This window comes from Amphiprion ocellaris, chromosome 22 (assembly GCF_022539595.1).
Source record: "Amphiprion ocellaris isolate individual 3 ecotype Okinawa chromosome 22, ASM2253959v1, whole genome shotgun sequence".
NCBI lineage: Eukaryota > Metazoa > Chordata > Actinopteri > Pomacentridae > Amphiprion > Amphiprion ocellaris.
In genome coordinates, this window is record NC_072787.1 from 13,170,431 (window position 1) to 13,185,452 (window position 15,022).

General features: G+C 39.3%; 1 protein-coding gene across 1 annotated transcript; it reads right to left on the reverse strand.

The window, feature by feature from the left end:
• Window positions 1-600: 600 nt before the first annotated feature.
• Window positions 601-8,629, reverse strand: slc51a (solute carrier family 51 subunit alpha). The gene is made up of 8 exons (XM_023297794.3): window positions 8,339-8,629; window positions 4,559-4,710; window positions 4,380-4,453; window positions 3,974-4,132; window positions 2,567-2,678; window positions 1,810-1,956; window positions 1,060-1,165; window positions 601-876 (listed from the first exon to the last, which is right to left on the reverse strand). The coding sequence occupies exons 1-8, from the start codon at window positions 8,412-8,414 to the stop codon at window positions 725-727; spliced, it is 978 nt and encodes a 325-aa protein (XP_023153562.2). The 5' UTR covers window positions 8,415-8,629; the 3' UTR covers window positions 601-724.
• Window positions 8,630-15,022: the final 6,393 nt, after the last annotated feature.

Here is a 15,022-nt window from a genome sequence, read left to right on the forward strand (position 1 = left end):
GAGCAAAAGTAGTTTGCCATTGAACATATAGTCAAAGAACAGGGCTTTTGGATTGTTGTGCTCTGGACAGACAAATACAATATAGAGTTGTTTCCCACTCTAAGTTTGTAGACGGCTGTTCAGGAGAAGAACCTCATACCAGCTGTGAAGCGTAGTTTGGAGGTCAACTATGACTTAATATCAAAGAGTGTTTGAAGACAACATGAGGCCAATCCGTCTGAAAGTTGATGTTGAGGTAGAAGTGAAGCTTACAATGAATAATGACCCAAAGCACACAAACAAATCCACCAAGGATTGACTCAAAAAGAAGAAAAAGCCACAAGGCTATAAGTGCACAATTTTTTTCCACAGAAGAATATGGAATTAATTGATATTTTTGTTGAATCAATGATTTTTTTTTCCTGTGGCATTTACAGAATCTCTAGATAAAGGTTGTACCTCACTCCTACGAAGAGGATCAAATGCTTGCTTGTTTAAATATGCTCAAAAAACATTTCTGTTGTCAGCACATGACTGTATGTGACCTGAGTGTTGTGTCAATCAAACAGCTCTGGTGGGTTTGCAATCTGTTAACCCTAATGAACAACCATGAGACTAATCTACATGTAATTCATATTCAAATTTATTCATATTAATTTATACAGTCTCTTAATCAAATACCTGCAGGAAAAAGAGAATGCCACATACACACAGATACAAACTCATACACACACACAATCAATTCTCATGCAGACTCTGGTAAAGCAACCATCTTGGTGTTTTCATTGTCAGCGTCTTCTTCGTCTCTGGGTAAAGGATCGTACTGTCGTCGATACAGCAGCCGTGTTACTAACGTGATGATGAACATCTCCAGGATCAGCAGCTGCTGACTCATCACTGTTAAAAGCAGAACAGAAGTGAAAAGGAAGGTCAGCTGTGGAAGGAGGAGGAGATAAAAAAAATCACAGGAGACTTCAAGGAAAACAAGTGGATGCATCAAGGGATTGACTCATTGTTGATTGATTAAATAGATAAACTCATTGGTGAATGGACTGATTGCGTAGTTGGACATGGACTCACTGTATCCTCTGGCTGGAGCAGAAAAAGGAGGAGTGCAAGCGATGGTTCCATTCAAAGCCAAGATGTTGATAATAGCAGTTTGCAGCTGGCTCAGGATCAGCACCAGCTATTAGCACAAACAGACACACTGTTAAACTCGACAAAGCTGGAAAATCATGGAGCAATCTCACGATACACCCGTAATCTGAGACAGATTGTGCCACACTAGTTAGATGTGTTTACTTACAGCCAGCCATCTACACCAGACAGTCACAATATTAAAACCACTGACGGGTGAAGTGGATGACATTGGTCATCTTGTTTCAATTGTCTTTTGGTTAACCTTGGGTCCTGGCATTCATGTGGATGTAACTTTGACACTTACTACCCATCTCAACATTGTTGCAGACCAAGCACACCCTCCATAATAGCAATGAGGCCAAACAATGGCAGCAGCCTTCTCCAGCAGGACAACTTGTCCCGTTACACAGCAAAAACTCCTCTGGAATGACTCAAGGAACGTGACCAAGAGCCCAAGGCATTAACACAGACTCCACACTGCCAAGCTCCCAATCTATCTGTGGGATGCTCCAGAAACCATTGATGCCCCATCCTACTTTCTACATAACCCAAAGGTTCCACTGACACCTCCAGTGGTCCCGTTTCCTTGCCCTGATAGGTCAGAGCTGTTTTGGCGGCACAAAATGTTGTTAAGCTTTAATCAGAGAGGGGTGAACAACTGTGTGTGTGCGTGTTTCTTTAGTTTCTCACCTGATACATGGCATACTTGGGGATGATCTTGAGTGATCGCAGGGCAACCCTTAAGTGCATGAACGTGATCGCTATAGGCCACAGAGCTATGATTGTCAAGATACCCACAAATGGGTTGATCCATATTGCAGCTCCGGTAATGCTCAACTGAAACACAAACAGAAGAGTCAGGAAATCTGGCAACAGGGCTAGAAGAATTGAAACATATTTCTATGAAAGAAACCGCCAAATAGGTGTAGTTTTTGATTTGTTAAATCAGCATAGCAAGTTACACACTAGCTGTTACTACAGCAATAATCTAAATGCTCACACCACCATGCCAATATGCTCACAATTACAGTGCTGATGCAAAGCTGGTACAATGTTGACTATGTTTCTAATATAGTTTAGTGTGTTAGCATGCTATGCTAACATATTATAATACAAAATGCAGCATTAACAAGCAATCCTTCCATTTCTAAACAGGGAACAAGAGGAATCATAATGCACACTATGTTAATTAATGCATTCAAGTATTAGTTTTACATGTATTCAGCTTGTCAATACATATTGAAGCAATATTACAATTGTGGTTTTCTTAGTCTAAAACATCCAGAGAAACAAGGTAAATATGAATGCAAAATAAGCAAAACTAACATATTTTGTGTCATTATTTACCTGTAAAAAGTTAGAAAAAGAAGGTGTACAATAATAAATTTGGGACATAAATATTGCAAATGTGAATGTTCCATTCTGCATATCAATTTTTCCAACTCACATCACTCAGGTCAAAGGTCCCGTTGGTATAGAGGACAATGGAAAGCATGGTGAAGATGGCCTTCAGGAGAGCAAACTGGAAGGCACCAAGTTTGAGCAGGAAGAGGGAGCGTCTGGAGTTGAAACAGAGGAAACTATTTTATGGTGGCTGGTGATGATATAGAATGTTCAATCTCTAAACTCACGTACAAATTACCAGTGCATTTTGGTATTCCCTGTTGCCCTGAGCCTATCCTGGACAATTTATCACAGGATATTTTGAACCATTCATAGCGGCGTTGGAGACGTTTTGATTGGCTTCTGGCATGTTAAGATTTGAACGCTCTTGTGCAACTTCAGCAACATGGAAAGTGCCTCCGAGGAGCTTACTGATTTCTTTTATGAACATAACATTCTATAAGTAGCATGTCTTGGCTTGATTGCTGTCATCATCATTGTGTGAAGAATGAAAGCTTAACAATGATACATTTAATATCTGCACTGAGGATATATTATGTGTACATGTGTTTGTCGGTGCTTGACTCCAGCATGCAGAGCTGCACGTACAGTTTCTCAACCAGACAGCAGATTGTACAGATCGATATACACAACAACAAACAGTGTGTGATGAAAAAGAAGTGCATCTGACTATGTTTAAACTCCACAGATCATATCAGTCGTGGGTGACAGATAGTAAAAGTGCAGCCGGTCTATACTCAGTCAGAAAGGTGCACAAGGTCTCAGCGTTTGCCCTGTCCTGACTGAGCTGAATGACCAGGAGTGTGTTGACCCTGAGTGAACACACCCCTGGTCACCCTCTGCTGACTTCAATATTGTATGCACAGGGGCTGTCAGAGTTTGCTTTATAACCAAACAGGCCAAATACTACATTACATCAAAGTGACCTGACACGGTTGTAACAATCACAGAAGCTGCACAGGATCTGTGTCTCATTAGCATTGCAGAGTGTGTGAGTCACAACCTCAGAATGGCAATTTTAGAGCAACAGTGTCCTCGGAAATCTGCCTCTCTTTAGTGCAGCTTTGAAACACAGGCAGCTAATAAATACCTACTTTATGTACACCATCTTTTCTTAGACGCAGCTTGATATTCATTCAATATCAGTCAAAACGTCTACCCTCTGGTTTTTATTGCCATGAGGGCCCCCCTGAGATAAAACAGATTTGCTTTCAATCTGACAAAAAACCCACTGTTCTGTCAAAGAATGATGGGGGCAGAGATCTCAGTCCCCACACTGGAAGCTGTCCAACATCCCCCACTGCAGCAATCAAACTAAAGATGTGCTTCTTTTATGTGTTCCTCAGAAATTCTTCACAACCAGTGTGTTGTTTGAAATCAGCAGTGTCAATATCAAAAATGGTATTGATTATAGGAACTGCAGACTGCATGATACCATGGGAGAGTTTACCGTGTGATGGCCACATGCGGCAGGCAGAGGCAGCAGCAGCAACAAGGCCCCGTGCTGATCTTCAGCTTATGCTTCTGTCCTCGTTTCAGGAACACCTCGTCGCCACCCACCTCCTCCAACATCAGGATGAGGAACTTAAACACCACGATGGCAAAGTAGCTGCGGGGAGACAAGGGGTACATAGAAATAAGAAATTACAGGCAGGAACAGTAGAGCAGCAACGAAAAATGAAACCACACAGATTACACAACAGTGCTGCTGTTTTCTATAGAACTCTGCGGGTTATGAAGTTTAAGTTTCCTTGTGATCTTTAACTGCAGGACTCTGTGGATAAAAAAACACACTCACAGCACAGTGAGAGATGGAAGTTGAGAGAAAGAGAAGGAAAGAAAAATAAAAGACCCACCAGGCAGAGAACATGTCAGTAAACATGGTGGCTCTGGGGATCCACATTCCCAGACACGACATGGAGCCAATCATCTGAAAACCAGACAGCAATGTGAACATACAAAATCTGTGCATTTTTGCCCTGAAATTGGTGAAAAATACAAAAGTCATTGTATCTTTTCTGTATACTACTCCTACCGGTGCTGCACCATTCACCCAGATGATTATACTCTTCTTGTGGGCAGGTACTTTCTTGTAGATGTAGATGCATTCCTCTATGAACACCAGCATGGACACCACTGCCATGAAAGTGAGGACAGAGTACAGGATGATGCCAAAAATGTCCAAATCTGGAAGAAAAGAGGGGAAATTAAAACAAATAAGCCGTGTTCAAATTTGAGGTGGGACTCTGAAACTGAAACTCGATCTCTTTGATTCTGCTTTTGAGAAGTTAATTGATGTTTATGTTGCCAACTGTTTACTCAGGCAGTCTGAGGAAATCATTGCCAGAAATAATCAGTCTAACATGTTCTAACAAGATTTAGAGCCTAAAGCCATGCTAATGGCTCTGTGAGGCTATACTTAGACATCGTGGGGCTTCGGGGTAAATGCCAAAATCAAAAAATGACAATCCTCACAAGCTAAAGCGTAGCAGCTATATTTCTTGGCATATCCATCATCTTTGTTGAACATGCTCATTTGGAATGAACACAAAGAACACATATATATGACAGCATCATTCATAAAGCAAAACAGCTACTGGACAAAAAAAGATCACCAAAGTGCCAAAAAAAAAAACCCAGTACAGAATGAGTGTACCAGATTAAATTTTGCAGCAATCCATCAATAAGTGTTGAGACATTTCATTGAAAAGTGTAACTGTTGTGTAACCTACTGTACACAGGATCACCAATTAGGGTTCATCCTCTGCAGACCAGGAATATCTGTACCAAATGTCAAGAACATGAGAGCCGAACTGAAATATTGGTCAGCCAGTACTGACTGATTATTAACATATTGATATATATGTTATATATCAATATAACATATATATCAATAATATACATATTAATATATATGTTGAGATGTGCCAATGTGAACATCTATGTTTAACAGAGCATAATGTTTGGGGCAATTTAAAAATGGTTTAATTGCATAGTTTGTCCAGCAGACATACACCAACTACAAGTACAATACTCTCAGCACCGTGTGCAGCACATGTAGCAGAGAACACATTACAGCTGAAACGACGGTGGTGCAGAGTCAAGTGGCATCTTCATGGTAGACTAGTTTGTAAATGCATGACTGGAAAGTTATTAAATACTAACCCCATAATTTTTCCTTTTTAAATATAACTTTAACATAGTCTATATATACAAAAAACCCATATTGGTTGGCCTCTCATGGAAATCAATCTAATAGATGTTTAATACATTTCACAAAGAATACAAAAGTAAATCTCATGGCGGCACTAGAAGATGAGTCAGGGGATCATTAAGTCAGATTCCATGGTGGTCCATCCAATAATTATCAAGTTAATTCCCTAAAAGCCACAAATTACAGCCTGCTGGGGTTTCTGCTTCATGAAGTCAGGGTATCACCAACATCAGCGCGCCACGCCTGTCTTTTCAAAAATCCAAAACACCATCTGCAGCAGCAACACTGCCCCCCTTTATTGTGCTGATATAAAAAGATTCAGTGTGGATTTATAGTTGATGTTAAAGAACGTGAAATAAACGAAAGCAACAACACAGAAAATCCAAAGCAGACCGTTGCCATAGAAATTAGCAGGATGACAAACCAAAACAGAACTAGATGCTGTAACTTTAGCGTTTGTTGGATTTCTGAGTATTTTAACCATGTCAATATGATATTCAGCAGCTTTGTATCAACACGAACACAACTCGATGCAAGTTTATTTACAAGCCAGCCTCGAAAACAAACGGAAGTAACAGTAAAAGACAGAAAAAAGCAACAGGTTGTGCAAAAAAAAGAGAGACAGCTTTAGTTGCATTTCTCTAAATGTGGTTAATGATTCTGAAAGAGGAAACACTGTAAGTTATCAGTGCATGCGAGAAGGACGACGCACAGTGAAGCGGCAGCGTGTAATTTCCGGAAATAACTTCAGATGTTGACATCAGCAGGCATGTATGGTTGCAAGTGAATTTCTCAAACAGATGTTCCAGACAAAGGAAAGAGGGGCATGAAGACAAAGCCAAGGTCTTGCTAATAATGAAACAAAGAATGAGAGGAAAGGTTGAGAAAGTAGTTTCAGTCTGTTGCCTGGAACATTGACTGTTCCTACAGTCCATTTATACTCTGGTATCCAAAGTCACTAGTGGTCATTAGTACACAACAACAGCACACACAAACAGACAATCTGTCCCCACAGGTAGACAGGTTGGAGACCAGAAATTCCCATTCATGTTTGACAAAGTAGACTTCCTCAATTATTCTCAAATTCTTTTAAAGCTTTTGAATGTTTTCATCTCTCTGTGTTATATTAGTTCCACTCTATCTGACATCAAATGTGGCCACAAATCACCTTTGCACAGCAAACTGAACACAAAACGGATCCAGATGATCAAAGTTTGACTTTGTCTTCTATTGCCCAACTGCTCCTAGAGTTTTGAAGTTGATGCCAATAATAATATCTGACATACCGATATATTTGATTTTACATAAACAGTCGTTATGCTTTAATATTAGGGAACAGTTTTACCAAATTTGTTGGCCAAGATACATTATGTACCTATCAAGACACTTAACAGAAAAAAAATAAGCTTGTCAAAGCTCTTTAGTATTGAAACTGTCACTATGTATAAAATTACCCAAAATTGTGTTTTTATTTGCTCCTTCAGATACTGAAAATACTAGTATATTTGCAAGACGTACAGCAAGCTAAATTAGATAATATAGCATAGCTTTAAACACAATGTGTGTTCAACAAATCATCATCTGTAAATTAAAATCTTGGAAAACTTACTTTTCTTGAACCTAGTCATCTTTAAAATTGTGTGCTTTGATGAAAACACATGAACAGTGGTGTAGAGGTGCAAAAAGTTTGATTTTTAAGCTTAATTTAGTGGCTTTCATACAGTAGAAATGACATTGTGTTGTAGGAACCTGAAAAATAAAAATAAAAATGCACACGAGCCAGATGGTAAAGCAAAGAAACCATATGTTAAACTATGTGAATAGCTATTTTTATTATGCCTACTAATGTTAATAAAAAAGGATGCAGTGGTCGGTATCAAAAGAACCACTGTACTTTCATAAAAGTGCATGTATTGTGCTAAAGATAGTGATTTACTACATTCAGCAGTAAGAAAAAAAAAAGGTTTATCTCTACATAAGTGGATTTCTTCTGTGCATATCAGGCTGCAAAACCTCTGAGAAGTGTTATGAGAAATTTAAAGCAAAGTGAAAAGGATAATCCAAGGAGTCAGAGCCCTAAATAGGAATTTACAACAATAACGCTACTCTAGTGGAATGGATTAATGGATTAAATTGATCATTTGTTTAAAAACCATAAGTTAGGGCTGAGGTCAAGCCTGAGCTGCTGCCTCATGTCAGAACTTCTGACGGGGTTTATTGAGAAAACAGGAAAAATCTTACAATTCTTCAGACACTTATTTTATTAGCACTTAAATACAACTCCAAAAAGAAACAAGGGGAGCTCTGTATGCTGTAAAGAGGAGAGCTCATCCCACAGCCTCCAGGTCCCAACGTGGGGTTCAGGGGCTTCCAGAACCCATCAAGTGCTAATTAATCAGGACCAGCAGTTTAGTTTCTCTTCCCCCACTGTTACCATGGCTCTACAGTTCAGCAATCCCAGCAAACTCATTAAAATTCCTGGGGATAACAGCTGCTGGTGCATAAAGTGCCTCCATACAGAAGCTCATCAGGTGCTGCTCCTGGGGACAAAACTCGCTCCGTGGCTGTGGAACACTCAAAGCTAAAACCAGGTCTACTCACTGAGGATGATGTCCATGGCCAAAGGAGGCTGGCCAGTGCAGCCCGGGTGCACAGTTCGGTTGGATCCATTATTCATGTTGTCTTCAGTCGGGGGGTTTTCAAAAACGCGACTTCCAGTTCAGTATCAGCCTGTGTGCTTTTACATCCACGGGGCGCGCGGTGCGTAAAAGTCTGCAGTTGCGTGGTTTCTCCTTTCCAAAGATCCCAAGAGCGTCCTCGAACTTTTCAGACTGGGATATCTGCCTCCCAGACACCCCAAAACACTTGTTGCGATCACTGGACCCGCCTCCTCGCCGCTGTCATGGGACGGTGGATCGTCTGCAACGCGTCCTGACGTGGAACCGCGATTTCTCAGTATTCATGCCATGCTTTTTTTTTTTTTTTTTTTTTTTTTTTTTTTTTAAAAGAACGCTTAACATAGTGTGACACTGATTTTGCAAATTCTGACTCAGAGATATATTGGTTTGACCACATTCTATGCAACACAGAAGTGATGGAAAGTTTCCAAACGCCACAATGTGATTTCTGTGAGAAAATAAACAAATACATTTTAAAAAGTTGTACTTGTGCCAACTTCGATTTGCTGAATGAGATTTGGAGGCTTGTTTCACCTTGCTGTGGGGTATTATGGTAATCTGCGGTCTGTGGTGCGGATTTCTGGGGCATGTGTGGTACTTTATGACAATTAGTACCACTTGTAAGGTTTCACTGCACCAAACCAAACCATGGCACTCAGAGAATAATCATCTGTCAAACTTGTTTACTCCAGTTCTCATTACACTTCAGCATCTTTTCTCTGTTTATCCTACTGTAAATATTTTGGGGCTTGTTGAATACAGTATTTCTTCTGGGAATCTGGCGGATTCTTAAGCAGACGAACTTCTTTCCTCCCAGATGGGGATTCCTGATTAACAGGGAATATCTTTACAAGTTACTGGAAACTCCAGCAACATTAGCAATAAAGCTCAGGATGGAGGAGGAGCTGTTTAACAGCGTGTGTGTGTGTGTGTGTGTGTGTGTGGACAATTCACATCACATGCCCCCCTGTTACCATAGCAACTTGCACAGAGGTATCGTCATGTGAGGCTTTTGCTGCAAATCTTTTTGTGCCCTTGTCTTCTTTAGAATAATTTTCCCCAACCCTCAGAGGCCTGGGTGGTTATGCAAAGAATAAAAACGAAAAAAAAAGTTTAAAAAATCACAGAACTAAAGCCAGTATTAAACTGAACAGCACCGATGCCAAAACACCTTTCAACAGTTACATTTTTACCAGCAAAAATCTCATCTTCTTTGTGCACCCCGCTTGTTCTCTCAGTCTGTTATTTCTCCTAAAAATATAGTCTGTTTTTCTGAACATCACTCTTGCACCCATAACTTTCACATACAGGCTTTATTGTCTATCAGATCTGCCTGTTTGTTCAGGAAAACCTTGACTCAGAGAGGTTAAAATAACCTAAAGGCATTAGTTTTTCTTTGCCCAGAGATTAAATCTCTCTATCCTTGGGCTGCATGTACAGGCCCATCTGAAGAATGATTAATAGAGATGGCTGAGGGACACAAAAACAGTGATGCATGCTCAGATTGAGTCCTGTAAACTGGAACATCCTCCACAGAGCATTGAATAGAGGACAAATGAGATGCACGTACCTTGTGTCAGTCAGTATGATAGACTTTACCATCTATGTTCCACTATTGCAGAATACACAGTGTGACCCCTCCCTGTCTGTCTTCATATGACGATTGAATCATTTGGATCAAGTCTGAGCAACTTGCCAGTCAGTTCTGGCAACGTCAAGGCGCACCTTAGCTTTTGCTGATGCATGAGAACACTCATCACATTTGTCCTGACTGGCCTGAGTTTATGAAACAGATAGAAAAGTTCCAACAATCTTCAGCCCTTTTTAGTTTGTAAATTCCAACAAATCTCTTGTTCTAGACTGTAGTGACGATCTCAGGTTGAGACATACATGCAGTGATTGAGGGAACAAACCAGCACACGAGGAAAGTATGAGCACACTATACGATGTGAGTAGTTCCTGATTCACATCTGGACGCCAGATATTTAGATGCAAGTTCATTTGGAAGCAACCTCCGTAGCAGTAGCCCAACCTGATTATTTCTGATTCTGTGCAAAGGCAGGCTGTCATCTGTGTTTACAGAGCTTGCTATCGCTATGCAGTATCACTGTTTAATAGCTTGCTCTTTAATGGATAAACCATCAGTGACCATTTAGTGAAACTGTACCAGCTCTGGCTGTGTGGAGGTCAGGTTTTTTTTTTTAAGAGAGAGATCATTACCTTGGTGTATTACAGTTTACATGACCATGGGAACCCACACACACACACATACACATACACACACACGTGGGCAAAACAGGTGTAGTCATTCAACTATATCTTTAAAGATTAAAAACAATTCAAATTGATTTTCACATGTGGGGGATCTTCTTCTTCTTGTGTTCTAAGAAAACTTTGATATATTTTCTTCCCATTCTAGCTAATTCTGCACTTCTGCTGCTGGGGTGTTCTAATCACATACTGTATACCATTCAATCTGCCATCAACTTGGCCAGAACACCAGAGTTCTGCAAAACAGATGTGATACCGACCGCAAGGCCCCTGTTTGCCTACACTTTGATTGCAAACAGGCGTATCAGGTAACTTTGTAGAGAAAACTCAGATGACTCATGAAGGACTGGAGAGGATCAGCTCTCTGCAGCAGAAGTCAAGGGCCTTGGTGTCAGACAGATAGCAAAGGTCAATGTTCAGCTGGGTTCCTGAAATCCACAGAGAGTATTTACTGAGCAAGAACGAGTGCAGAGTTTACTGTTCTAAATCGCTGCGTTCCTCTGACAGCACAAGGCTAAACACAGCTACCCATTCAGTCTGCAAGCTGTTACTACATCCTCATTGCAGGAATTTGGGGCATTTATTAAAATACTGAGGCTTGTTTCACAAAAACCATTTCAGGCGCTACTCACATGTGGATTGCAAATGACACCAGTATCCACTTTCTTTAATAACTGTCCCTGCACAAGTATCAAAACTATTCTGAGAAAACTAAATGCTTAATATATTTTCTGCCTGAACGATAATATCTATATTTCAGTTAGTTAACTGTTAGTTAATGTTACTTTGCATGTAGTTGCACATAATGCTTGCAACAGCGTACTTCAGTACATGCTCTTCAATACCTAACCATATTTCATTGAGGGAATACTTGCAGTGTGTGCACTGATAATCAAACAGCATTCATCTAATAATCTTAGCTCATGTTGTAAGTCACAATGTGAATGTATGTCTTGGAACAAACCTGTGTAGTTTCCATACCCAAACTGAATCTGACAGCTGTGCAAACTTCTTCTGTAACAGACAACTACTGCTTATAGTTTTAATATCTGGTCCTCTTATTTTAGGATTAAAGTCACAGTGACACAACAACACACCTACCAGATATTGTATTAAATGATTAAAGAGGCTTTCCAGTAATTTTACATACTGAAGTTTGGGTTTAGCTCTTAAAGCACTTTACTTCTTAACGGAAAAAAGAAAGTTGTGTAAAGCTTTTTGTGTCTCCAGAGGGAGCTGCACAAAATCTGACAAATTCCTGGAACTGTAAGCACTTTAGGCAGCGTCAGTTTGAGGATTATAAATTTGAAAATGAAACAAATACGGGGCGTGGGGTTTGGGGAAAAAAAATAGTTGAAGAAATTTATATAAAAGAATGAGTTGATGACTGCTTGAGGTTATATACACGGTGGGCCATAAGCTTCCATACATAGGAAAATGTATAATGTATATTGTTTTTTTTCATATACCCTAGAAGATGAGTTTGACGCTATCTTTGGGGACTCTTGAAGGAGGCCATGGTGTATCAGGTGAAGATACGAGACAGAAATCATCTCAAGGAATGTATCACCAACACCATTACAAGCATAACTTCAACTGTGTTAATGCAAGTTCATCAACAGTGGAATACTAGTATTAATATGTTTTCAAAACAATGGTAATCATATACAGAACATTGTATAAATAAAAACAGTCGTCCAACATAAAATGTTTATTTTTCCTATGTATGGAAACTTATGGCCCACCCTGTAGCTCTGCTAATCAGTTGTCCAATGTGAGGCAAAGGTATTTGTACTTGTAGATTTCATGTATACTTGTGAATTTAATCTGTAGCTGTTAACACTAAACTTTAAACTTCTTCTTTACACTGTACATGTATATCTGCAAACCTTTGTGCAAGTCATCATACAAAATCTCTTCAGATTAGAAAATTAAGTACTTGCATAACGTTTTCACACGTTCACATTTTAATATATTCATATAAAATGTTTTCACACGTACAAGTATTGTGATAAGCAGCTACGATACTTATGATACTAAACCATTTCCATACCAGCATTGTGTGAGCTTTGTGCAACAGTTACCAACCAGAATCCAAAGATTTAATAATAAATTGAATTAATGTGAGAACAAATTTAGACTGGAGGTTTAAAAAAACATTTATTGTTATTTTCACGTTAATTGTGTAGAGGCATGTACTTCATTCACAAAATAGGAACAGTAAAATTAATCAGACAAGAAAAATATATATGTTGTCTTTTTCTTACATTATCAATATATATATACACACATTGTAAAATAGGACATTGTAACAAAAAGAAACCAAAATATAGCAATAAGCAAGTTATGATAGGCCACATCTGTGCTGTGAATACAGATGTAGTGTGTTGTCGGTCTAAAAAAAAGAACTGAAATTAGACTGAAATTTTCAGATTCTTTTTCCATTTTCACAGGAGTTTGTATGGCTTCATTTATAAAGTTGAGACAGACCAGAGTAAAGCTAATTAAAAACATGACACACCTAGCTATAGTTGGAAAAAAAAACCCAATTTCTGTTATAACACCTCAACCCCCATTTTCCTGGTAAAACTTTTTTTTTTTTTTTTAAACAGAAGTTAGGCGCCATGCTTTTGAGCATTAGTCAGACATTTATGTACAGTGCCATGAAAAAGTGTTTGCCCCCTTCTCGACTTTTTAAAAAAATATTTCCCCCTTTTAATGTCTAAGACCATCAGACAAAGAAAACCAAAGTAAACACAAAATGCAGTTTTTAAATGATGATTTAATGTTTTAAGGGAAAAAAGCTACCCAAACCTACATTTGTTTGATGATCTTAAACACTCAAGTGGGGAAAATATGCAGAAAAAAATAAGAATTTGATAAAAGGGGCAAATGTTTTTTCACGGCACTGTATGTTCACAGACATGTAAAAATCTCATGGCTGCACAGAAGCACTTCTCCCAAGACAACAGTATTACAAAGTAAGAACACTCACTTAAGCGTTACAAAATACACGCGCGCACTTTAGTCTCGAGGCCAAACGGCCCAGAGAAAGAATATAGGCAATGTGTAAAACAACAAGACGACAGGTCCAATGTTTCAGAATCAGTGGCTGTAAGTGACGAGTGGAACGAGCCAGGCTCCATATTCAAGATACACAATAGAACCATTTCATCTTTTTCTTTTACTACATGTCAAAGTGAGAAGTTCAGAAAAAATCTGCGCATGACCAGAACTTAACCTTGGCTTGGATCATGATCTCCAACAGTAATGTAATCTGCTACTTTGAGATCCAACCACAGTGTGATTATACGGTAACAAATATCTCCCAATTCTTTGTTTCTAAAGAGTACTTACAAATATACTCAAACATGATTGGAAGGAGAAGAACGTAAACATAAAGTCAGAAGAGCAGGCTGTTTTTAACGCTCCATTATTCAAATCAGATACCTTCACTGTCCTGCCTGTGGCTCATTCAGCACAACTGTGACATTATTACCAAGAGACATCCACATCTTACAACACCACTACCTCACGCTACACGATAGAAACAGCTGTAAACTTGTACATCACCAGAGTCTGGTGGGATCTAGTTAGTAGGAGGCTCATCCAGCAACAGTCAAGGATGTGATTAGAGATGTGAGTAATGACGGACATCAGGAAGTTGCTGTCGCCCTCCAATGTGAATTGAAAGTTGCACTAAAACAACAACAACAATCCTTGGAATAAGGATGGAACTCATTCCTGAACAACTGTTATTTGGTTTTTTTTCTGGTAACACAGTCCAATTATTTCTCTTCCTTTACAGATTTTGCCAGAACCCGTGAGCCGCATATCAGATGCTCAACACTGACACGAGACAATTCACTGGTAAATTTTATACAAACTGAGGCTCTTCAACAGTTCAAGGTCACAACACTTAGCTGACTTTAAATTGCGCACGTGTCTGCAGTGGCAAGGTGAGCAGACGCTGTAGCTGACAGCTCCATTTTACAGTTGATCAGACGGGTTCAATTCACTTTCAGATTAAATCTGGATGGGTTACTTCAGGAGAGAAATGCATATTAATTGGATCTTAAGAAAATATCTAATTGTGAATAAAATCACACCTGCAAATTAGACTGAAGGTGAATTGAGCCCTGAGTTGGATGATGTACAGAAAACTCTACAGAGGAATGAGGGCAGGTAACAGGCGTTTTGAGCCACCTGCTGGCGAGCACTAGCATTGCAAGGACATCATGACCCACAACAGGTAGAAGGGACAGATAAATGTGTTAAGTACTGCGCCACAGCTACTGGTAAATACAATTTGGTTATGATAACATTGGCCAGTGAG